Consider the following 24156-nt stretch of genomic DNA (forward strand, 5'->3'; position numbering starts at 1 on the left):
CATTCAAACGGAGGACTCTGGCCTTGATTTATGAGGCACTGAGCCCAGGGAACGGTGAAGGAGGGTGTGGAGGCGCTAGACCTGTGTTTGGAAGGATATTCAGGCAGATAAAGCCCACTGGCCTGGGGGAGAATGTAGGAAACACCCGCATTTTATGATAGATCTGTGTGAGGTCACGAGGACCTGAACTGCCTCGTCCTGGGAATCCAGAGGAGGGGGACAGTGACACTTGGTGTTGATCTGGGAGGACAGAGGGGATCAGAAAGGGCACCTTCGATGGCCTGTTTGCTTGGGGGCAGGAAGCTGTCAGCTCTTCCTTTCCCTACTTTTAGGATGTTTGCTGTTTTCTTTTGTTTGATCTTTTAACTGACCTTTCCATTATTTGTTTTTGCAAAGAACAGCATGAAAAAACACTACACAGTAACCCTGTCATTTTTATGCAGAGAGGAAACTGGACAAATAAGTTCAAGCAGAGGAGAGGGCAGGGTCCCACTTCTCTCCTCCACCCTCCCAGGGGGCAGAACATTGACTGAAGGGAGCAGGGGAAATACTCACAGAGCGATGAAGAAATGAATCCTCCGGTACTGCCAGGAGAAGAGGCCAGCCCGGCTGAAATAAGCTATGACCATGGACAGCAGATACTGATGGAAACAGGAGGGGAAAAAAATCACCAAAGATGTCCCACCCTGGAGGGGGAGGAACAGCGGGATAAGGGGGCGGGAACTGGGGCAGGTGTTGCTGCTGCTCAGAGAGGAGACCCCTGTGTTGAGTGAGCCTGCGCATTTGGGGAGGGGCAGGGGGCGTCAGAGGCTTGGAGTTTCAGATGCTCCCAGGACGGCGGGCTCTGCTCATTTGAGGGTCTGTGTTGAGGACGGCCCGCACAGGAGAGCCTTTCATAAGCTGGAGCAAAAGGGAGACCCAGGAGCTGAGAGGAGAGAGGACTTAAGGTGGCAACAATGAAAGGGGCTCGCCTCCCGCTCAGGTCCCGGAGGATCTGCAAGAGACCACGAGGCTCCCGACGGGACCTGGGACAGGCGTCCGGGTGGAGAGGGAAGTGACCTGTGGCATCTGAGAGTGCTCCCGTGCCCCAGGAGAGATGCTGGAGCAGGAGTCCATCTGAGCGGAAAACACCGTACCTTGTCAGATACCAACAGATCTCGGTCCCAGGCCAGGAATCTTTTAACGACAGGATCCTCTGAGAAGAGAGGGCACATGTTAGGGTGACAACCAGAACAGGGCTGCTTTGGGAGCATTCCAGAGTAAGGAGGACCAGGCCTCCCTGGGAGAAGTGTTTGCATTGTGGCCAAGGGTGAGGCTGATGGGAAAAGGGGAGAGAAGACCATTCAAGAAAGATGGTGCCCCCCTTGCCTGGGGCGGCTGAGTGAGAGGTAGGTGTCTGTCGCATGTCTGCGTGGCTCAGATCTGACATAAACAGTGATGCTCCCTCACCATGCATGAGTGTACACTGCAGGGGCCGCAAAGTCACTCAGCCACTTTCTCAACTGACAGCCACATCAGAGTGCAGAGGGAGGCTTGCCATCCCCCTTAGACATATTCAAAGGCCAGCAAGAGTGAAGACGTCTCAGAGGGACAGTCAAAACCAAGCTCTTATCCCAAGTGCACACTCTTCCCAAGTCTAGCCCAACCCTCTGTGACGCCTAAGTGTCCCCAGCGAGTGATCGTTACTCAGTGCTCCAAGAAGGAGAGCACAGCACCTGGCAGGGAATTTTTTTTCCACTGGAAATGGGTAGTCATTGGAAGTTTCTTCGCTTTTTAAAAAAAGGATAGGATTGGGCCGGCCCTGCAGTGTTTTGGTTAGGTTCGCGCATTCCACTTTCACCACGCAGGTTTCATGGTGCTGGATCCTGGGTGCGAACCCATGTGCAACTCATCAAGCCATGCTGTGGCAGCAACCCACAAACCAAATAGAGGAAGATTGCACAGATGTTAGCTGAGTGACAGGCTTCCTAAGCGAAAAAAAAAAAGAATAGGATGGAGGGTGCTGTCGGGGGCTCTTCCTACCGAGCAGTGTGTTGAAGACCTCGTGGTGTTCAGGCAGCACTGTGGACACCCGCTGTTTCTTCAGCTTCATCCTGAGTCCACACAGCCACTCCACCACCCAGCTGTCCTCAGCCTTGGCGGCTGTCTCCTCCTCCGTCTCCTCCTGGAGAGACTCCGACCACTCCCTCTTCCTCTTCAGGCCCGAGGACTCAGGCAGGGGCCTGGGATCTACCCAGCGGGCTGAGGAAAGAGACCAGGCCAACACTTAAAGCTTCTGTCTTTGGAATTCAGCCATTGGTCACCCAAGCGTCAGCCACCCCGAAAACCAAACCTCCTCTCCATTCTCTGCAGCCTCGTAGACTATTGGCCTTCTCCCAATCCATCTCTCCATCTTGCTCCTCGATGACATCCATCTGCTCCCATTCGCCTGGTCTTTGTTCCCCCGCCCTGTGCTCTAAACTCCTCCGCATTATAGAGAATGTTCTCATTTGGAAAAGAACACAAAAGGAAGCCTCTACTTGTTTCCTCTCTTCCCCTTTCTCATCCTTGGATCTCAGCTCCTAACCCTCCTCCCTTGCTTCCCAGGTTCTCTTCCTTCCATGTGGATATCCTGGTCCCCCGCTCCTGTGTGCTCCTTCTCCAATCCCCGGCTTTCGGCATCTGTCCTTCTCGCACACACACCCTGCTCAGCTACTCCTTCCTGACTTCTGTTCCTTCTCCTCCTTACTGGTCGACCCTCTCAGACCCCTTCTCACTCCAGCTTCCTCACCTGATGGTCCTGGGCTTTCTTCATTCACTATCACCTCCAGGGGGTACCCTGACGTGCCAGGCTGGGGACTTGGTGGACGACTGCTCATGATTTCTCTCAAATTCTTTCTTCCCTGCCACGAAAGCTACACCCTAGTCTGCCCAAAATCCTCCTCTGGATTCTGGCTGAATATAAGCCCGTTATCCCTTCTCCAAGCTGTGGAGAAGCTAGGAGCGGAGAAAAGCTCTGAGAAGATGCTGTTGGCCACCTCCGCTGCCAAGCACCACGGAGTTTGGTCCTTCCAATCAGGAAGGCCGGAAGCCTCTGATGTCATAGTCATTCCAACCTGGCAACCAGTTTGAAGGAAAATGCGAGTAACTGCCAAACCAATGTGTGCACTTCTCCTGGAGTTCAGGGGTAAGCGAGAACTCCTGCCACTGACCCCACCTCTGACCATCCTCCTCAGCCATCCTCCAGGGGTCCGGATGCCTCGTCATCCCTCCCCAGCAGATGCCCTGTTCTCTCCATTCTAGACTGGAGACACGTTGGACTCTCTCCCTCCTTCCTGATCCTATTTCAGAGCATAGTCTGTGGGGGAGGGAGGAGAGTGAGGAGGACACTGAGGGGAAGCGGAAATGGGAAGACCTTACAAGAGTGAAATAAGTATGTAAAAACCATCCCAGGTACATTGACTTCTGGATTAAGAAGTTACTCAAACACTCAATTTGGCCAAGCTCTTCTGCTCCGTGTTTCCTGACACTCTGCTCAGGATTCTGTGCTGGGGACACACAGCCTCTACCCTCAGGCATCTTTGAGTCAAGGGACATTTTGAGCACCTAAGACCATGGAAAACCGTGCATGTGCTCACACACACACATATACCCTGACACTTCACATGGTGTCTCCAATCTCAAGGAGTCTGTGGATTGCCTAAAGTCTGCCCCTCAATTGCAGTTGAGAAACTCTAATCTACGGAACAAATTTTTAACTATGTGTATCACTCTTGACCCAGAAATTTCACTACCATTTGTGTATCCTATGAATAAAATGCCACATGCACAAAAAGACGACATGGAGGACTCTCAAATTCAAGACAGAATATGATGTTTCTGTGAAGATGGGGAGCACATGGAAGTACAAAGTGCAGGAAATAGCCACCTTGTCTAGATAGGTCACATCTAGGCACCGCCCATCTTAAGACATTGTTAAGACATCTTAAGACATTAGTACGTTGTTCAAAAGTGGACTAAAGAGCCCACATTGGGTGTGACATGTTTGGGGGAAACTCCTCCTGTGGAGCGGTTTCACCACAGTGGCTGTAGCGACAGTGCAGAAATATCAGCAGAGTGAAGCAGAAGTGCTATACAAACACCGTCCTTTCCACGTGAGGGTCACATGGAGAAATTCAAATACAGATGCCTGGACCCAGCCCCATAGATTCTAACAGAACTGAGGTGGGGCCTGATTTAACTTTCTCATGGACGCACACTCGGATTTGGAAATCTCCGGGTTGGATGTGCCACTCAGGTCAGGGCAATGGGGATCCTAAAGAAAGCAATGTCACTGCTGAGTGAAATAAACAGAAGGGAGGTCAACTATGATCTGGGCCTCACATGGCAGTGCTGTGGCCAGGCTGAGTCCATGCTGAGCGGGCCTTCTGAACCAGCCTCCAATCCTCCTGCCAACTGGCCCACGACAACCCATCCAGCAGCCTCGGTGCTGATGTGGACAAGGAGACCTGCCATCGGAGTTTGTCCTGAGCACCCACCCAATGGTGCATGTGCCCGGGAAGAAACTGCCCTCTCCTCCAGGAAGCTCACCCCTTGCCAGGGGCTGCCCATCTGCCCGTTCTGTCATCCTCCAGGGAACAGTGGTCACTGTACCTCCCCTTCTGTGACCTGAAAGACCTAGAAAAACCCCTGGGAGAATGACAGCGACTGCTAAATCACAGAAAAGAATTCCGCGACGGGGACATGGAGGAGAGGTGCTAGCTGTTGCCCTCGAAGGTCTGGTGTCTGAAGCTAATTATTACGGGCAAATCTTGCTCGTTAACTTTTATACCCCCCTCCCTCATGGCTGAGGTATTCTTGGTGGATCCCCAAAGAAGGTTCGCTGGACTCTGGGATTCATCGCCCATCTGCCAAGTCTTACAAAAAGTTGTCGAAACATCGGTGTGCCCATTTATGTTAGAAAAAGTCTTTTGAAATAAAGATTTGTCATTCATAAGACACTTTGGGAGCACTGTCTCATTTTCTTTGTTGAGGTGGGAAACTGGGTTCGAGTATTTGATTTTTAGACATGACGGTATTCAGTAGTACAAGTGAGCAGCGGAGGCGGGGGACCCAGGCTGACGGGCCCTCCGTTCAACTTCACCGTGGCAGTTCCAAGCTGCTCAGAGAAGCTGCCATCCTTCACCTGGTGAAAATGGAAAACTATGTGGGGAAATGGTCCCTGGATGTTTTCCTGGCTCAGGCCCGGAGGAAGTGTGGTTCGCTTGCTCCCATTGCAGCATTGCCTCTGTGAGAACTCAGGCACAGGCCACGCTTGATAGCAGCAAAGCCGGGAAAGACCCTTCCTGGCCACGCAGCCCCTTCCAAGAGCAACTTGGGAGGCGCACCCATTTGTGCGGGATTCGGGATTTGTCTAATGCTGCAGGTCAGCTGGAGAAATCAGGAATGGGTGATGGGCCCATTCATCTAGGTGAATCAGTTGAATTTTTTTTTAAGAGCATTTTGTAGAAAACTTGTACTATAAATACTTCCTCTGTCAGTTGCATATGTATCTAAATCTTTGAAAAGCTAAGTAAGACTCTCCCCAGCATTACAACCCAGGGATGTTTTTTAAGGGCCTGATAAGAGCTCTCTCTTTAAAATGTAAACCTCAGGGAAGATAATGTCCCTATCTTTGTCACCATGGGCCTTTGGGCTAGATGTTAGGCATCTCGCTCTGAGCTATAACTCCCTGCTTGTCATAGAGACAGAAGTTTTCTTTTTCCTTTGGGTACAGGTGGACGGCCACCCTGACTACCAGGTGAATTGAGGATGAACTATGAAAGAGTGCACAGCAAATGGGGCTGTCTAGTCCCCTTACAGGAGGCAACCTTGAGAACATGTACTTACTGGATTATCTGTGTTGAGCTGGATAAAAAGATGAGGTCCTTTTCTCTCTTTGCAGTCTCACTAGTGGTCCCCTTGCTAATGCGTAACAGTGTCTTGACTTAATGGTCATTCAACAACAAAACTGTTCCTCATTTCTACATTTCTGGAGAGGATCTGGGTTGGCAGGAGATTTTAGTTTTAATCCCAACCCCAGCTTTTAAGAAACAATTGGTCAAGGACACGGTCCAATTAATTCACCAAAATAATAACGGTAATCATGGTCCTTCTGATCCCATGTTTGAACAACGACACTGTTCCCTACCACAAACTGCATCCTCTTTGAGAGGTAAGATCCCAGGTATTTGTTTTATTTTGCGGTTTGTGTTTCCTTTCTGACTTTCCTACACTTTTTATGCATTAGTTGTCTAATCCACTAGAGCTACAATGTCTGTATTCTTGTTCTTCCTTGGAGAAACTATACGCCCACGGGTGATAGTAATTCACGTCACGGCGGGGCATTAATTGGATCCTAGTCTGTCATTGAAACTTCTCCAGGTATTTCAGTTAAGGGGACATGATCCACCCTTTCCTTCCCCTCTGCTGGTGGTGGGGGAGTCTCAGTTCTAACCCAAAAGATCTCAGCGCAGGGAAAAGATCAGGGATCCAGGACACAATCGCACCGCCTCCTAGTTGAGGCGACACCTTTCCTTGAGCCCTAACAGCAGTGAAGATAAAGGGGAAATTGAGTGCCTGGTCTTAGCGGCCAATTCTCAAAATATGGCTCGATGATGTACAGAGTTTTAAGACGTTCCCTAAACCTGTCGGCGCGTAGACTCACGGGAAAGAGAGTCCTGGTGTGTGTCTGGCTCCCTGGAGCGGGCCCTGGCTGGCGCATTTCCTGCGTCGTGCTGCGCATGTGCAGCTGCCCTGTGTGCGTGTCCGCGCACGCGCACTGCCGCCGCGCTGCCCGGGCTTCCTGTCGGTGCCCAGGTCACGGCTCACCCTCCTTCTTAGGCTCTGGCGTCGGGCGGCGAGCATCCCGGGCCTGCGGGGTCGGACGCCGTGCGGCCGGGCCGGCCCTCAGCGGGTGCGGGTTCTGCGGGCCGGCAGTGGCTCGAGGGGGACCCCCGAGCGCGCCCCGGAGCCCGCGGGCTGGGCCGTGGGGTCGGCGGGTCCCGGTCCCGGTCCGTGTGCACCCCCGGCGGCCCGGGCGAGGCTCGTGGGCCAGGGCGTCCCCGGGAGGCCGATCTGGGCCCGCGAGGAACGGTGGCCCGAAGTGAGTGTGTCCCGTAGGCCCGGAGCCGGCTCCTGCGGGGCAGCGGCCTTGGGAGGCGGAGAGGAGGGGACCCGGGAGAGAAGGCGCCGGAGGAGCAGCCCCCGGCCCGGGGCCTCGGCGGCTGGGGCGGATGAGCGAGTCCCGGCGGGGTAGGTGGCGGGCGTGCGGGCCTCGAGGCGGCCGTGGGTCTTCCCGCCGCAGTGAGCGGTGCTGGGTGCCGGGCCCGGGCGGAGGGCGTGAACGTGTGCGACGGGGAGGTGGAGGCCTCCCGGGGGCCGCGTGGCTGCCTGGGGTGGGCGCTGCGCGGGGCCTCGCGGGGTCAAGGTTTCCTGGGGCTGGAGGGCCACGGCCTCGGCTGCGGACGCGCCGTGTCCACTCCTCTCTCCATGTCCAACGCCCCTTCCTGCTCCTCTTAGCCTCTGTTTTTATTCCAAGCGTGTCTCTATCAACCTCCATGAGCACCTTTGTTCTCTGATCTCAGTGATGCTGATCCCGCCTCGGTTCTGTCCTTGTGGGATCACAGCCTGCAGAGCAGGATGAGTCTGCCGGGTTCTGTCCTGCCCCTCGGTTGACAGAGGAGGAGGTTGTGCCTGAGAAGGGAGGTGACTTGTCCAGGGTCAGCGGGTCTGTAGGTGCGATTGCAAACAGGACTCAAACTCCCGTCCCAAGTGCTCTGTCCTCTGTATTATTTTTAAATCAAAGTGAATTTCTTAAAAGGTCCTTCTGAGCAACAGGCTCAAGTTCGTAGAAATAATTTAAAGGCTGAGCCATGCTTGAGTGTGTCTCTTTATTCAGAGCATTCTGTCGATCTTGTGCTCCTAAGTAGTTACAAGAGTTAGTAAGAAGATCGATGACGATAACAGAATCCCTTTTTACCTTCTATTTAACGATGGAGGGTTATTCCAATCTGATTTGACGTTTACTTTCTAATGAGAGATGTGTCCTTTCAGTGACCACATGGTCAGGTGGAGTTCACACTGACAGGTGAGGGCTCCCTGCTCATCATTCTGGTCGCTTCTGAAGGTTTAAAGGGACAGTCTCTAGTAGGTGTCTTTCATGAAACTTTCTGGGTGAGGTCTGAGGCAGGAGAGTGCTTCCTGGACAGGCCAGATGGCTCATGACTTCATTGCCTGCGTTTTCCTTCCCAGATCTGCGTCCGCTTTCACAGTCCTCCACGTTTTTCCAAGAGCAGCAGAAAATGAATACACTTCTGGTGAGTTGTTCTGTTTGTGTCTTTCTTCCCTGCTTTGTTTATTGCACACCTTAGGAGATGAACAGTTCAGAGTTCAAAGTGGGAAAGGAGGACCAGGTCAAAGATCTGATGAGAGAGGACACAGCGCAGCATATCAGCAGCGAGCGTTTATCATGGTCACACGTGCAGACAGCGCGATTCTTCCAAGCTATTGCAGCCAGAGTGAAAGTGCGCCTGCTGTCCCTGACGCTCACTGCAGACAGCGACACGTGCCTCCCGCTACTGACTCACGGTGATCTGCCGAGACGCTTTTGTGTCCTTGTGCGTTTTCCAGATTTCTTGGACAGGCTCGCTCCGTGTGGCCAGCCTTCCTAAGTGACAGCCCTCACCCATTGCTATTGGTCTCCTGCTCGTGCCTTCTGTAAGCCGAGGGCGCGCCGTCCAGGGAGCTCTCTGTGCGTGTGACTTTCCTGGGGAGTAGAATGTTGTTGTCTCATAGAGACATTTTCCCTGCTCAATCCGGGCATGGTATCCAGAGCAATGGCCTTCTTGCCCTTCAGATTGTCTCCCTGGTGTTTCTCTGTTTGGGTTGCACAGTGGCCCATGCAGTGATGTCTCAGGCGGATTCCTGATTGCCTTTCATGTCTTGTCCTGCAGCCCACGGTCTGGGTTCTGCCCCGGCCTCCCCTGGACTGGTTTTGGTAAAGGTCACCTGTGATGTAACAGACACCTGGCAGAGACTTGCCAGTCGTTGCCTTGGAGCCTGTGCTGCCTTTCCCACATGCACAGGCTCCTCGCTTGGTTCTGTGACAAACCTCTCCTTGCTCTCTTCCTGGCTGATCCTCTGCCCTCCTCGTGTCTTCTTCCACCCTTGGCTTGCAACTCTCACACCTGTCTGGCCTCCCCCTCCCGTGCTTACCCGCCAGCTCTGACACTTCTCCCGCGAGGACCAGATGCCTCTGTCCGGCCACCTGCCAGCGTCTCCTTGGAGTCTGTCCACAGGACGCCTCAAGTGAATAGATGTGGAAATAATAATTTGCAGCCCCCCACCTGTGCCTTCTCCTCTTGTGCCTATCAGGTTATTGTTCCATCATCCACCCTGTAACCCTGTCCAGAAAAAAGGGATTCATTCTAAACTCCTCTCTCCACTGTTACCCCTTTCGATTGCTCAGGTTTGCTGATATTTTCTACGTGGTCTTTATCCCTTGCTTGCCTCCCTGCTGCCCTTCAAGTCGTGTATTTCTTCACCGTGGCCTGTGATAGAAACTTCGCTCTGTACTGCTGCTTTCCCCCACTGGCTCACGTGTGGTTCCGCATTGAGTGTTTCTTCTCAAATGTTCATCACGTGACTTGCCTCTGTGTGGAAGGCACTTTAGAGGCTCCCTGAGTGACTAGACAAACGAGGCTGCTGCTCCCCTGAGATGGGGAGATTGTGGGAAAAGCAGATGTGAGAAAAGGCCAGAGTGATGTTCCAGACATTCTAAATTTGAGCTGTCACTGTGACGTGCACGTGGTGACGTCAGGAAGGCAGGTGGGTGACAGGTCCAGGAGACGAGCCTGGGCCAGGAGTGGAGCAGGTTGTGCGTTGACTGCTGGGTCCATGAGCCACAGGGGGAGTGAGCCCGGGGCTCTCCCACTGAAGAGTCTGGGAGAAGGAGGAACTGAGCAGGGGCTGCCGGGAAGAGGGGGAACCAGGAGAGTGAAGGTGGAGAAGCCAAGGGAGTGACAAGCTATGTCAAGTGCTGTCAATACTCAAGTTCCATGAAGACTGAGAATTAGCCGGTGAACTTAGCACTTGGGGGGGGTGTCGCGTGATGATGCCTGGTTTGGGTGGGTTTGTGGGGTAAAATCCTGATGGCAGAGCTTAGGGGAGAGGTGTGGAAAAACTGGGTTTGGCCTGTTGCTCACTTTTTTGAGAAATTTTGCTCTCCTGGGGAAAAGAGAAATTGGCCAGTAACTGGCATAGGAGTTGAAGTGAAGAGGGGATTTCCTAGTTTGTTTTGTTTTAGTGGGAATGGGAGTAATCCAGTTAGAATGAAAATAGTTGCTTCATCCATGTGGGGAGGGGAGGGTTATTGGAGAGATCCTGAGTTAGAGGGGACAGGACGGCAGGGTCACGTTGGAGGTGGGGCAGGACACGTGGTGTCCCCCGATGGCTTCTCTTCCTCAGGGAAGCAGCCCATCAGCTCGGGGAGGAGGAGATGAGGGGTTTGAGGAGAGAGCAGAGCTTTGGGGCCCAGCTCCGTCCTGCCCATCCGCACACAGCTCAGCTTGCTGGGAGGACTGGAGTTTTCCCTCTCGTGTCTGAGACATCATCTCTTTTCTTAAACCGTGGGTGTCATTTCTCCCTTGGGGAGTTGATGTCGTCCCCGGTGCTCCTCAGCTGAGAGTGATTGGAGCATCTGTCGTCCTGCCTGTGGAGGCTTTCTGCTCTGCCCCCTGAGAATTCCCGGCCGAGCATCCTACTCGCGTGGCTCTTTGCTTTTGTGACCCTTCCCATCCCCGAGGATTTTGTCTCATCTTAGACATTGGCGTCCTGTGTCTTCAAGTTTGGGACGTGATTCTACGAGGCAGTTCTTTCCCTCCAGGAGCTTCCGTTCTCCCTGGAGGAGGTGCTTCTGGGCGAGGCTGGGGCTCCTCCTGGTCCGTCCGTGGGAGACTCGCAGTGATGCCAGAGCACCGTCTGGTTGGAGGTGTTCTGTCCGAGGCTGGGGCTCAGTCGCTCAGCGAAGGGAGAGGTGTCCGTGGATGAGGCGGTTTGTGACCGCGCTGCGATGATGAGGCTCTGGGGAGTTGCCAGGGGTGGTGAAGGCGCTCGGAGCAGCCGAGGTGGACTGGATGAGCTCCCGAAGTGCCAGGAAGGACCTTTGCTTCCCCAGCCTGTGGGCCTCCTGTCAGGAACAGGGAGAGATGTGAATGGAGGTGAACCCTGAGACTGACTGGAGAGCCCCTGGGGCTGTCCTGCTTTCGTCCTGTGGAGAGTTTGAAACCCTTCAGTTGGGAAAGTGAGTCATCTGCTAAGAAGCCGTGATACACAGAGACTGTTGGAATCATGTGTATGTCGCCTCTCCTCACTGGCCCATTTCTCTTTTCACATGAGGTGCATGTCCACATCCACCGCCAGGCTTTCTAGCACAACGCTATTTTCTTTCATGGTGCTTTTCTTCTTAACTTACAGAGTAGTCTTAAATGTTTGTATGTTTTTCCCGTTTGGGTCATGTTTGTAAACATTTTCTTCCAAGTTTATTGGTGTTTTTAGCTTAGTTTCCATCATCGCCATATAATTCTTCAATATTTTCATTTGGAGAGATTGAATACTGTGCGTGTTTTCAGTTCCTCAAGGTGAGTGTGCCTGTGTGGGTGAGCTTCCTAGGTCGAGAGCACGCTCTTGGGTCCGTACTGGAGTGCGGCTCCTCGCAGGGATGGGCGGTGGGGTGAGGTAGGAGGAAGCTGTGGTCTTGTGCTTCTCTCTCATTTCTCTGGGTTCTTGGTTTTCCCCTTTCTGGCCCTGCAGAACTGTGTCAGTTGCTCTTCTGGGACAGGCCACGTGGGTGGTGCTCTGGCTTCCTGACTCTGGGGATATGCATGTTGGAACATGTCTTTCTCTCTCCCTCATGTGCAGGAGGCCTCTGTTGGCTGGGGAGGGCATCTTGGGCCGAGGTCTTTTGGCCCCAGTTGGCTCTCACTGTCTTTGGCTGTCGTTTGGGTCCCAGTGGTCTGACACATGGAGGCAGCCGTGACACACAGCCTGTTTATTAAAGTCCTTGGGTCTTTGTCATTTACAGTCCTCTGAGGAATCCTCTTTCTCTCAGCTTTTACTAATGGGATTCCAGTCCTTAACCTTCCTAGCCATCAGGACAGGAGTCTCAGTAATGGGGCAGGCCTTCTGCTTCCCCCATTGTAAACCCAGCTGTGTGACGGCAGTGGATCGAGACGTTCACAGACGGATTCTCACTCTCACATCCGACGTTCTGGCTCATGTGAAAAGATGTCCCCCACTCTGAGTTCTGCAATTACAGAGCTGTTTCTGGAATATTCTCCGTACCGAGCGGTCGTTTAAGACATACACGTCATGGATTGCTCCCTTGTCTTTTGAAACTGACCTAAAATCTCTAAATATATGTGGTTCTGATTGGTTGTCTTAATTTGTTATCCAGGTTTTCTGAAACTCCTTAAAGTTTAAAACGCTTGTGAAGCTGCTTGTTTTAAGCTAGAGGAAGAACAGTGCGCATTTCTTCTCGCTCTGCATGAAACTGAGCTTGGGCTATTTGAGCCCATCACCAAAGAAAGGATCACTTTGGAACTGATAATGCTGTTTCCAGGCAGCAACGGGGCTTGGATTTTAGATATATGTGTTACAAATAACAAAAACTAAAATTTTTTCCTATTGTGCTGTTTTTTCCTCATAAGGCAAAATTACAAGCAATTAAAAAAATCCCTACAAATTGCACATTTTGTGAAATTACAAATGCAGAGTCAGAAGTTGGAATAAGATGTGCGTTATACTATGTATGCGTTAAAATTAGAGTACTTGATGCTCTGTTCCTCACTCTCTTGCATTTGGTCATGACTTCATCAGGGCGGCCACAGTCGTGGGTGGTGGGGCCCTGAATGAAGTGCGGGCAGAGCTTCTAGAAGACTCTCTGTTGCTCTCTGAGGCGATGTCCTCGCAGGCTGGGCCTTGGGCAGTTTACCCTGGGCAGGAACCACTGCTCCGCCACAGTGTGTCCCGTCAGCAGTTGCGCAGTCTCCAACCTAAGCACCCTCAGCATTCCCAGGCCAGCAGAGCCTGGTCCCTGGACACCCCTGCACCCAGAGCCTGGGAGAAAAACAGGGTCGGGTGACCAGGCGCCTTAGAGCATCTCGCCAACAGCACCCGTCCTGCACACTTCCATCGTTCCACACAACAAAGTCTTAGATTTTGTCAGCCAATGTGAGGAGTTTGTCCTCATCTCAAGTGGCCCCTGAGCATGACGTGGGCTGTTCCCTCTCCACCGCCACACACCACTCCTGCCTCCATGTTTTGTTGAAATCCTCTGACCCTTTTTGTTTTTAACATACTGTTACTGTGTTATAAACCCTTTGTGGCAATCGCATAAACTTAACAGCCGCATTCCGTCAGTTATTTAAACTTGCTTCCATGTTTTCTGGTTAACTTCTGTCCTGATTTGGAAAGAGTGATAAGATACACGATAGACAGGTAACAGTAACCGTAGGTATCAGTGAGGGGTACGTCTTGTGCCCACAGAACCCTGGTAAGTGCTTTCTGTGCATCAGCCCATTTAATACTGGCATTATGGGGTAGGTGCCGTTATTATCTTTATTTTAGAGGTAATGATACTGAGTGGAACAGTTAGAATGACTGGCGTGAGTATTTGTGAGTCGGACAATTCCCCCGAAAGACCTGCATTTAAAGGTGTGGTTTTGGCCGGATCCAGGTGTGTTGTAAGCCATCCGCCCCTCTTCAGGAATGTGCTCCTTCTCTCCTGGAATGTGTGAATGGGCAGAAAGGGAATTCACAGGGCCCCAGCTGGGAATTCGGGATGACCGAGCCAAGCTGTGACTGACAGTTCTTGTGGTGGGCCACAGGCAGACCTACTGTAGGCTCACCTTGCAGTAAAATACGACCCTGGGAGGTGTGTTGGTTATTAGCTTGCTTGTCGCTTTGGTGATTGTGGCTAATACTGCAGATCGGCTCCTTCTGGAAGCTGTGGGGGGAACACATTTGGACAGGAACAGCAGCTGAGTTTCAGCCATGCTGAGTTTGAGATCTAGGCCATAATGTGTCTGGGGTCTAGGAGAGAAGTCTGGGCTGGTGATATAAATTCAGGGAATGTTGACATATAGATGGCAATTAAAGCCATAAGGCCAAATGGGATCACCATCAAAGCCATGAGTGCAGGCAGCAGAGAGTGAAGGACAAAAACTGAGCCCCGGGGCCATCCAGCTTCAGGATGACCTGGAGGCGAGGAGGAGCCAGCCAGAGAGGTAAGAGGAGAACCCATACTGCTAATGTTCTGGAAGAAAAGTGAAGGCGCAAAGTGCATCCTGGGTTTGCATGAGTGCCCCTCAGGCCTCTCAGGGATGGGGGCTATGTCTGCTGCTCTTACTGTCCCCAACAGCCGAGATTGTCCCTGGCTTGCAGTGCGAGCCCAGTGGTTTCTTCTTTGATGTACACTGAATGAACGCACGCCCTGTATTCCTGATACGTTTGTTTTTCTTCCACAATCTGTAACATAAAAAAGGTAGACAGCGTTCGTAACTTTACCAGCGAGCTCGATAAGCTCTTGTCCCCGTGTGCCTTCTCCACGTCACCCAATTCCGATCGCGGTGCCATTACAGGGGCCAGTGTCATTCAAGGATGTGGCCGTGGACTTCACGCAGGAGGAATGGCAGCAGCTGGACCCTGAGCAGAAGACGACCTACAGGGATGTGATGCTGGAGAACTACAGCCATCTCGTGTCCTTGGGTGAGGAGAGCTCGCTTTCTGAGCCGCGACGATATGTGGGATTTCTTGCAAGTTGACTGACTTTGATTTTGATGGGATAAATGTGAGTAGTCGGTTTTGGGCGCCAGGCAGGGCATTTTGGTCTTTACCCCCCATGAAAGGTTCTAATTTTGATACAGCTCAGACGGGCACTTCTGTTACGTAGCTCATATGGCAGCACTTTCCTCATACGACAGAGCCGGAAGCCCAGCAGCCGGGTTCAAGTTCTCTTTCATTTCTGTTAACAGGGTGTCACATTATCAAACCGGAAGTTATCATCAAGCTGGAGCAAGGAGAAGAGCCATGGATAGTGGAAGGAGAATTCCTACTTCAGAGTTGCCCAGGTGTGTTAGCGGAGGCAGGGAGGGGGTCGGTAACTCAGAAGGGTTTTCCCGGGAATTTTTTAATGGTCCCAAACCTTTACGAGTGACTGAAGATAGTTGCTTGTCTGCCTTAGCCTCCTGAATCCAACCCCAAAGACTTCTGCCTTCCCCACAAAAACTTACGTTTGTATTGCTTTTCCATACCTGCCTCTACCCATAACCCAAATCCAGTCACTGCCTCTTCAGCCTTGGGTCTTGTTCTGACGGCATTTTCAGGAACCTGTCATCATAGACACTTTTTGTTTTCAGGCACTCATCATCAGTCTGTTAGTAAAAATAACTTATGTGACTCTTATGTTCTTCCTACCTTCCTTTTCTCTGCTTCTTCGCTGTGAAATGCCCAGACTTGTTTCTCTCCCCAGTTTCACTTTCATGTCTCTTTCTTTGAGGTCAGATTCCAAAGCCCCGACCTCCCCCTAAGCCAGGTGGTTCCATTCACCTGTGTTGTCGTGGGCACATGTGCTGTCATTGTCCCTGAGGTCCAGCCCTTCTTCAGTTTGGTGACAACAGTCCTGGGTCTCTTTCTCCCCAAGTGCTCGTTTGCCTCTTGGCTCTCTTATTTACTGCCCCTGTTCCCAGCTCCTTGAATAGTGTCCCATACAGCAGGCTCAGTAAGCATAATGTACAGAGAGAATTGTGGTCCGTTTGTCCTCCCATCCTCCAGAAATGTCTCTAAAGGATCTGCTTCCACCTTCGGTGGTTTCTTTGTTTCCAGAGTTCTTTAGAGGGCTCCTCCTGTCTCAGGTGTGTAGGGGTTTTGTCTGTTCGGTGCCACACTGTCCACTCTGTCCTCTGGTCCGGTGCTTCCCATGATAGCACTGCAGTGCACCTTCAGGCTAATGGATTTGGAGGATGTGTTCGCCTCAAGTTCCCAGTCGATCCTATCACTGGTCTCACAGGAGAGGCCCAAAATGAGTCCCTGTTGCTTCCTAAAGGACATTTAAATTCCTTGTTCTTTAAGAATCACCACAATATTGGCCCTCTTTTGCCTGGAAAAATTAATTTTCTATTGTTTCTCAAGACTCTTGGTAAACTCCATTTGGTCCACACTCCTAAATGTCTTCTGATCATGTGATTATCATCCCTATAGCTTTGCGTTTTGGTAGGGACATGCTTTATCCACCCAGGTAACACGTTATTTCAGACTGAGCTCGAATTTTCAACCCCTGCTTGAAGTTTTCCTTCTGACTCTCATCACCACTCCAGTCTCTTCCTTCTCTCAACTTCGACTCCTCCTCATGGTAGAACCTTAAAAAAAGTGAGATCTGATCAAGTAATCTGTAATTTGATGGTATATATTTTTTGGTTGAGCTTCTTTCTTACCCTGGATTATAATCCTGTAAAGAAAGGGGCATGCTCTCTTCCCTCACCGTAGTACGTAACATACTGTATCTAGTTATTTCTTTGATTATCTAAGGAGCTAGAGGTGAAAGAACCCTCTTGTCCATCCATTCAGAAATAATCTGTAGACAGTTGTTTCTAAACAAGCATGCCTAAGTGACATCCCTTTATGTTCTCCAGGTACTCAAAAGATACCTATATGATTCAGATTAAGAACAACTTCTCTGGTTTCTACTCAGCGGTTCAAAGGAAATAGGAAGTAGTCATACTTCCTAAGAGATGGGTTTTGGCTGAGAAAAGAGAACAGAGTGGCATGGAGTGGTGTAAACCTCCGCATTTCACATCCAATGTTAGCATTCCAATGCAAGGCTGAATCACTTTGTGCTAAAATGATTGTACGGAGAGTAATTCTTTTCAACTTTAAGGGGAAATGGAGCTAATTGAAATGAGAGGATTTGAAGAGTATTGTTTTTTTAAATGGAAACTCCCTGAAAGAGAGGTTTTGAGTCAATCAAGGCTGGGAGTCAAGCAAACTGGGAGAAAAGAGGAGTAGAGACCTGTGGTTGAGCCGGGGCGTTGTTGGTACCACGGCAGTCTCAGCTGGGCTGGGAGGCCTTAGGTTGTCATCTGTCTCTCCCAGCTTGATGTGAGGTGAAGAGAAGTGCTGACCCACCTCCTCCACGACTAATGCTGCTTGGCTGTGTCATATGACCCTCCTCGTCCAGCAAGTAGCTCGGTTTTCCTGGAGCCGAAGTTAGTAGACTGGCATAGTCTTAGTTTGGAATGATTGTGAATCTAGGTGGTGGAGAGTTTTCTTTGTCAGATTTTTCCCCCATTTTATCTACTGATATTTTGGCAGTGGACTGAGGGAACTTGCAGGTTTTGGTGGACAAGGTTGATATGGTTTCATTGGATGGAGATGCTGGCAAGTAAAACAGTCAGGTTCATCCAAAAATTTGTAAGATAAGTAAAAATAAAGGTTACTGTTTTAGGAGCAGATCGAGGAGTCTGATTTTTAACGTTTGTGCACTAAATGAAACGTAGGAGTGGGGAAGTGCTGTTCACATTCCGAATTCAGTGACAGTGGTATGTCAGAGACAAGGCTGGTTTAAGGGAATTGTCAGGAGATTGAAAATGGGATAAATAATTGCTAAACTTCTCGAGCATGGATGAACAGCTCTTTATAGTAATTGCGAGATTGCACGACAATGCTGTAAAGTAGGCACCACTATCTGCATTTCACTGGTGGACGATGCTGGGTCACAGGGCAGTTACATACCTTGCCCTGGGTCACCCAGCCAGAGCTCATGCCGTGTTGTCCAAGCAGGAGCAGATAGTTTCATCGTCAGAATGAGTCGAGTCTAAATCACGTCATTAGAATATTTAGGAAATCTGAAACTCTTACAAGGATGGCGTGCTCTGTGGTCTATTTTGTACTTCCTATTAGACACACATGTTTCTGGGACTCTCCTTCCACGTAAAACAGAATTACAGAGAGTCGGAGCCCTGGCTGCAGCACTGTTGCTCTCAACATGAGGAGACTGAGGCGTAAGTTTATGTGGCACCACTGTTCGCAATCTGCAAAAAAGGCAAAGTGGTTTGGAAGGATATAGACTAGTCAAAATGCTGCCACAGAAATCTCAGTGTAAGGTGATAGGGCCTTAGGTTATAATCTGTCTCCCAACTCAATATGAAATGAGATGGTATAAAGTGCTGACCCGCCGCCTCCAACAGAAGCCCCTTGGATGTGTCCTGTGACCCTCCTTGTTGCCCTGTCGGTTCACCCCATTTGCTGTGAGTCCTTCCACATCCACCTTGTCAGTCAGTCCTCTGGCATCCCTTGTCCTCCAACCATCGCTCCGTGTTTATATTTTACCTCTAGACCCAGTTTTGAACAAAATCTTACAAAGTAGCAAAGATCAGAGGTGCTTGTGTTTTTGTCAGTTTACTTCCCCCTTTCCTGACCACTGGAAAGAGAGAGAGAGAGTGTGTGTGGGTGTGTGTGTATGTGTGTGTGTTTATTCCAAACCAACAGAGTAAAGTAAAAAGTACACCTGGAATTATTTTCATCTGCCCATGAAGCTAACATCTATGCCACAATGAAATGCTCGTGTACAAGTCACATTCCATATTTTATGTAGGAAGTTGTGCAAAATTTGGTTAATTCTGCCTCTTTTTAGAGGAAGTCTGGAAAGTCGATGACCTGCTAGAGAGAGTCCGGGAAAGTGAAGACAAACATTCAAGACAAACTGAATTCATCAACACCAAAACTCTGAGTGAAGAGAGAGGTCATGTTCCTGGTAAGACTTTTAATGTGGAAACAAACCCTGTTCCTTCAAGAAAAATGTCCTATAAATGTGACTCCTGTGGAAAGAGTTTAAAGTCTGTTTCTGAGTTTATTCGTAGTGATGGAAGCTATGCAAGAATGAAACCTGATGAATGTAGTGCATGTGGGAAGTCACTTCTCCACGTTAAGCTTGAGCAAACTCATCCCGGAGATAAATCTTATGAGTTTAATCAAAATGGGGAAGCTTACACTCTAAACGAAGAAAGTATTTATCAGAACATTCATATTTTGGAGAAACCCTTTGAATATATTGAATGCCAGAAAGCCTTTCCAAAGGATACAGTTTTTGTTAATCAAATGGAGGAGAAGCCCTATAAGTGGAATGAATCCGAAATAGCCTTTCTCCAAATGTCCAACCTAAGTGTGCACCAGAGATCTCCTGTGGAGCTGAAGCCCTATGAATGCAGTGCATGTGGGAAATCCTTCTGTAAAAAGTCAAAATTTATCATACACCAGAGGACTCACACAGGAGAGAAACCTTATGAATGTACTCAGTGTGGGAAATCCTTCTGCCAGAAGGGAACCCTCACTGTACATCAGAGAACACACACAGGGGAGAAGCCCTACGAATGTAACGAATGTGGGAAAACCTTCTACCAGAAGTTACACCTCATTCAGCATCAGAGAACTCACTCAGGAGAGAAGCCCTATGAATGTAGTTATTGTGGAAAATCCTTTTGCCAGAAGACACACCTCACACAACACCAGAGAACACATTCAGGGGAGAGACCTTATATTTGTCACGACTGTGGAAAGACCTTCTCCCAGAAGTCAGCACTTAACGACCATCAGAAAATTCACACAGGTGTGAAACTCTATAAGTGTAATGAGTGTGGGAAATGCTTCTGCCGCAAGTCTACTCTGACTACCCATCAGAGGACACACACAGGAGAGAAACCCTATGAATGTAATGAATGCGGGAAGTTCTTCTCTCGGTTATCATATCTCACTGTGCATTACAGAACTCATTCAGGAGAGAAACCCTATGAATGTAATGAATGTGGGAAAACCTTCTACCTGAATTCAGCTCTCATGAGACATCAGAGAGTCCACACGGGAGAGAAGCCCTATGAATGTAATGAATGTGGAAAATTGTTTTCCCAGTTGTCATACCTCACGATACATCACAGAACTCATTCAGGAGTGAAACCCTATGAATGTAACGAATGTGGGAAAACCTTCTACCAGAATTCAGCTCTTTGCCGACATCGGAGAATTCATAAAGGAGAGAAGCCCTATGAATGTTATATATGCGGGAAATTCTTCTCTCAGATGTCATACCTCACTATACATCATAGAATTCATTCAGGAGAGAAACCCTATGAATGTAGTGAATGTGGGAAAACCTTCTGCCAGAATTCAGCCCTTAATAGACATCAGAGAACGCACACAGGAGAGAAAGCCTATGAGTGTTATGAATGTGGGAAGTTCTTCTCGCAGATGTCATATCTCACTATCCACCATCGGATTCATTCAGGAGAGAAACCCTTTGAATGTAACGAATGTGGGAAAGCCTTCTCTCGGATGTCGTACCTCACTGTACATTATAGGACCCATTCAGGAGAGAAGCCCTATGAATGTAATGAATGTGGGAAAAAATTCTACCACAAATCAGCCTTCAACAGCCATCAGAGAATTCATAGGAGAGGGAATATGAATGTAATCGATGTGGGAAGGCTTCTCTGAAGTCAAGCCTCGTTTTATGTCTGTTTGCATTTTATGAGAGGGAACCCTTTCAATATAATGAATAAGAAACTCCTACCAGTGTAAGTCAGAGGGTTCACACAGGTGAATGTGGACAAGGCTTTGTGCATTAGTCAGACTTGTAATCTGAAAGTTCACAGGGTAGAAGTCACAATGGCAACAAGACCACATGACTCGATGGATACCAGACTGTGCAGGAGTGAACATTTATCAATATTTCGACCATGTATGTGGATTCAAACTGTTCCACATATCAGGGAATTCATACCAAGGGGAACCCTCTCAATTCAAGGGATGTGGAAAACGTACTCCTTTGGAAGTTATTAATACTAAATTTTATGTTTCTGATATAACATCAGGCTTTTTGTAAAAAACCAAAAACCCAAAAGCAGAAGATAGCTCTTGTGAATAAACATACTCCTGTGTAAATAGAAGCTGTAAAATCATCAGATGGCTCATCAAGATAGCAACATGGTGACATTTAACTCACATCTGAGTGGTTACTGGAATGTAGGACTCGCATTTTTGAGAGTTTTTGGGTTGGTTGGTTAGTTTGCTTTTTAGGATGCTACATTACAGGAATTGTATGTTCAGTGTGAATCATGTTTGAAAGGGCATCGTATCCTTATTAGAATAATTTGTAAGAGATATATTCAGATTATCCATCTTAAATAGCACCACCCTGTTAGTATCTTAATATGCATTGTCATTGAATTAATATTTGATAAGTATAAAGTATGCTTCGTGTACTTTTCCCTGGCATTTATAAATGTATTTGATCGTTAATGAGCTAAATAGTTCATAAAGAAGCCAATTTTTTAATGTTTTCAACTGATAGAGATCTATGCATAAAGTAGATAGAAAACTGCAGATAATTTTAAATTGTTAATGCCAGAAGTCTCCAGTAGTGAGAAACAGCTGTAGTACTAATTGCACTCTATACAGTTAAAAAAAGTACTTTAAATATTCCTATTTTTATCTAATTTTTTTCATCTACTATCTTTTATTTGGATGCCTATGTAAGTGTAAGTGTGCAGAGCACACGTACTGTGTAACTTAGGACTTATCTGTATTTTTATCTGATATGATAGTGTTTTTAAACATTGTGCTCTATTCCTTCCCGTTCCTGAATAAATTAAGGACACATTCATAAGGGTTCGTGGCAGACACTGTTGAGTGACCACCCCAGTCACTCGCTCCTTACTGTTTGCTGGCAGAGTTCGGGTATCCATTCCTTCTCACGGAACAGGGGATAGATCCTGATTAGTTTCAATCAATAATGAAAATCCCTTTTTCATTGCCAGCAGTTGGTTTAGAGTGGTCATAAGACCCAATTCTAGACAGATACACAAAGGAGATATCAGACAGGTTATTTCTGGAAAAGGTTTCCTTAAAGATTCAAGGAATGATGCAGGGTGAAGTGGAATCTTCTGCTGGACGTTTCCTTGTCTGGATGTGATGCCTGCTTATGTCTTTCCACCATAAGTTATAGTTTAAGCACGGCAGAGCAAAAAGAGTACAAGAACCTGGGACCTGGATGATGTCAGTGAGGCACTGAGCCAACCAGCTGTGCAGCCGCTCCACCTCTGGACTGTTGCTCTTGTGAAAGACTAAATTTATTTTAAGCCAGTTGACTTAAGTTGTTCTGTTAGTGATAACTGAAGGTACCAAGTTACACTTTTGTAGGAGTTATGCAGTTGAGAAGTGGACTAGGTAAATCGTTTATTTTGAGGTGTTGACATAGAGATTTATCTTTTCTGTATATTTTGGTGTAAATAGTTTGGGCATTAGAAATCGACTCGAAACAATTAGATGTGTATGTTTCCTTGAATTGTTCCATCATTGACCTAAGAACCTCTGGAACCTGATACAATGTCGGGTATACCTTCCTTTTCATAATGTATGACATCCATTTTGTTTAGGTTAATTTATGTCATTCACGGATCGTTCCTACAGTTGACAACAGATGGTGTGAGGTACAGACCTGCTTTTGTTTGCTTTCCAGTGATTAGCCTGAGAGCCTGTATTATTTGAATAATTTGCCCCTTTCCACTGAGGTGAAATGCCATATTTTTCATGTATTTCAATTACTCATGGCACCTGTTTTTGTTGCTCAGCACTTTCCCTCCATATTCTTCTGGATGATTGTGAGTATGCCGCATAACAGGAATTCAAAGTCTGGTAGAGTGTATAGCTTTTCATAGGAACTATATATTCTTAGTATATTTGTTGAAATGATCCCTACAAAGGTTTCCCACACTAGTGTGACATTGTAGCTTAAATACACAGTATGCATTGTAAGTAAAACGTTTGAAAAGTTGACGTGGTTTACCACATTCTTTTCGTCTTATGGCGGCGTGCCTGCACATAACACGGCCTGGGACGTGTGAGTGGCCCTGAACTCCCTGTTCAATAATGCAGTCGTGTAATTTGTTTATAGTTTCAATGATGTCAAATGTTTTCATATTATTACATCTCTGAAATTAGGATCAATAGCATGTTCTAATTTAATTGGCATTTTCTTTTTCCTTAGGGGTACTTAAAATAATGGTTTGTCTTAGATTTGACGGAATGCAATATTTGGAAAGTTTTTGACTATTCCCAGCAAGTGTGTGAGACGCACAAGGCCTGAGTTCATGAAAGATGGCTCTGTAGGGGACACGTCCAGTTTACCGATCCTGCAGCAAGGACTGAAAAAGGAATTGGGGCAGAGCATGCTTTTTATACACAATGGCTCATAATTTGGAGTGTTAGCAGATTAGGAACACAGATTTTCAAGGGCTGGGCAGGAGGTCAACCCTTCTTGGTGGTGGAGGTGAGATCCCCCCAGTTTTTTTAATCATCCTAGGGTTAGTGAGGTGGTGGTTCATTTGTTGCTTCCAGGGCCTCTCATATAGGTCAAAATGAAGATGTGGTGTTAACACCTGGACCATAGTCTACCTGAGGCCACAGAGTCGCCCTCTCCTCTTTATTCCCTCTCAGTACCCTGCATGGCTGTCCAGTGAAGCTCCCCAAAGAACGTTGTATGAGAAGCCACGTGACTGCAGCCCAAAGAATTGCCAGCTTTATCGAATGCCTCCAATTAAACAAAACAAGGAAATGCATTCTAAAAACTATGTTGCTTTTTTCCTCTCATCACAGAGATAACTACATCGTAAATTGCTTTTCCCTTCCTTGAGTTTGAAGTCTCTGCTTCCTGCCAAGTCAGTGAGCCGGCATGAGCTGCTGACTTGTTTCCATAGCCCAACTCTGGAGATGCCATAGAAGTAAGAGCCACTCACGGCTCCAGGGAGCTGAAGTGAAGGGGAACCCACGGGGAAGACGGAGAGGTGGCGCTTTTGTGGGGGAGGTCTTAGCACCCAGAGGCAGTGGACAGGCCGGTGCTGAAGAAAATTCAGATTGTAGCTCTTTTCTACGCTGTACTTTACTCTCCACCACAGTGGCCCCAGCATGTTATTGCCCACCACGGTGCCTTCATGAGACAGGAATGCAGGCGCATCAGCTGGGCCCTGCAGGGGCGCTTCGAGTCCCATGCGAGCAGACCCTTGGTCCAGCTGAGATGAGGGGTGGACACAACAG

General features: G+C 48.6%; 2 protein-coding genes across 6 annotated transcripts; one reads left to right on the forward strand and one right to left on the reverse strand.

The window, feature by feature from the left end:
• Positions 1 to 551: 551 nt before the first annotated feature.
• Positions 552 to 2858, reverse strand: LOC124242428 (speedy protein E4-like). Its single transcript, XM_046667469.1, has 4 exons — positions 2771 to 2858; positions 2023 to 2241; positions 1137 to 1195; positions 552 to 641 (listed from the first exon to the last, which is right to left on the reverse strand). The coding sequence occupies exons 1-4, from the start codon at positions 2856 to 2858 to the stop codon at positions 552 to 554; spliced, it is 456 nt and encodes a 151-aa protein (XP_046523425.1).
• A 3962-nt stretch (positions 2859 to 6820) lies between these two features.
• Positions 6821 to 23681, forward strand: ZNF12 (zinc finger protein 12). Of its 5 annotated transcripts, none has more exons than XM_046667429.1 (6): positions 6821 to 7272; positions 8272 to 8336; positions 14658 to 14784; positions 15051 to 15146; positions 18707 to 18826; positions 23560 to 23681. In XM_046667429.1, exons 1-6 carry the CDS (start codon positions 7254 to 7256, stop codon positions 23580 to 23582), a joined length of 450 nt encoding a protein of 149 aa, XP_046523385.1. In that variant the 5' UTR covers positions 6821 to 7253; the 3' UTR covers positions 23583 to 23681. The 5 variants fall into 5 exon arrangements, with proteins under 5 accessions (XP_046523385.1, XP_046523386.1, XP_046523387.1 ...); XM_046667430.1 differs by lacking the exon at positions 23560 to 23681 and adding an exon at positions 18933 to 19099; XM_046667431.1 differs by lacking the exon at positions 18707 to 18826.
• The last annotated feature ends 475 nt before the right edge of the window (positions 23682 to 24156 follow it).

This window comes from Equus quagga, chromosome 7 (assembly GCF_021613505.1).
Source record: "Equus quagga isolate Etosha38 chromosome 7, UCLA_HA_Equagga_1.0, whole genome shotgun sequence".
Lineage (NCBI taxonomy): Eukaryota > Metazoa > Chordata > Mammalia > Perissodactyla > Equidae > Equus > Equus quagga.

What these genes read in the sequence shown, in the direction of transcription:
- ZNF12 (XM_046667427.1), top strand. An exon ending in CAGCCATCTCGTGTCCTTGG is followed by an intron (nt 14,785 to 15,050) that starts GTGAGGAGAGCT and finishes TTCTGTTAACAG; the next exon opens with GGTGTCACATTATCAAACCG. An exon ending in CCTACTTCAGAGTTGCCCAG is followed by an intron (nt 15,147 to 18,706) that starts GTGTGTTAGCGG and finishes GCCTCTTTTTAG; the next exon opens with AGGAAGTCTGGAAAGTCGAT.
- LOC124242428 (XM_046667469.1), bottom strand. Translation starts at nt 2,858, where the DNA reads ATGAGCAGTCGTCCACCAAGTCCCCAGCCTGGCACGTCAGGGTACCCC. An exon ending in AGAAAGCCCAGGACCATCAG is followed by an intron (nt 2,242 to 2,770) that starts GTGAGGAAGCTG and finishes CTCTTTCCTCAG; the next exon opens with CCCGCTGGGTAGATCCCAGG. An exon ending in ATCTGTTGGTATCTGACAAG is followed by an intron (nt 642 to 1,136) that starts GTACGGTGTTTT and finishes TGTTTCCATCAG; the next exon opens with TATCTGCTGTCCATGGTCAT.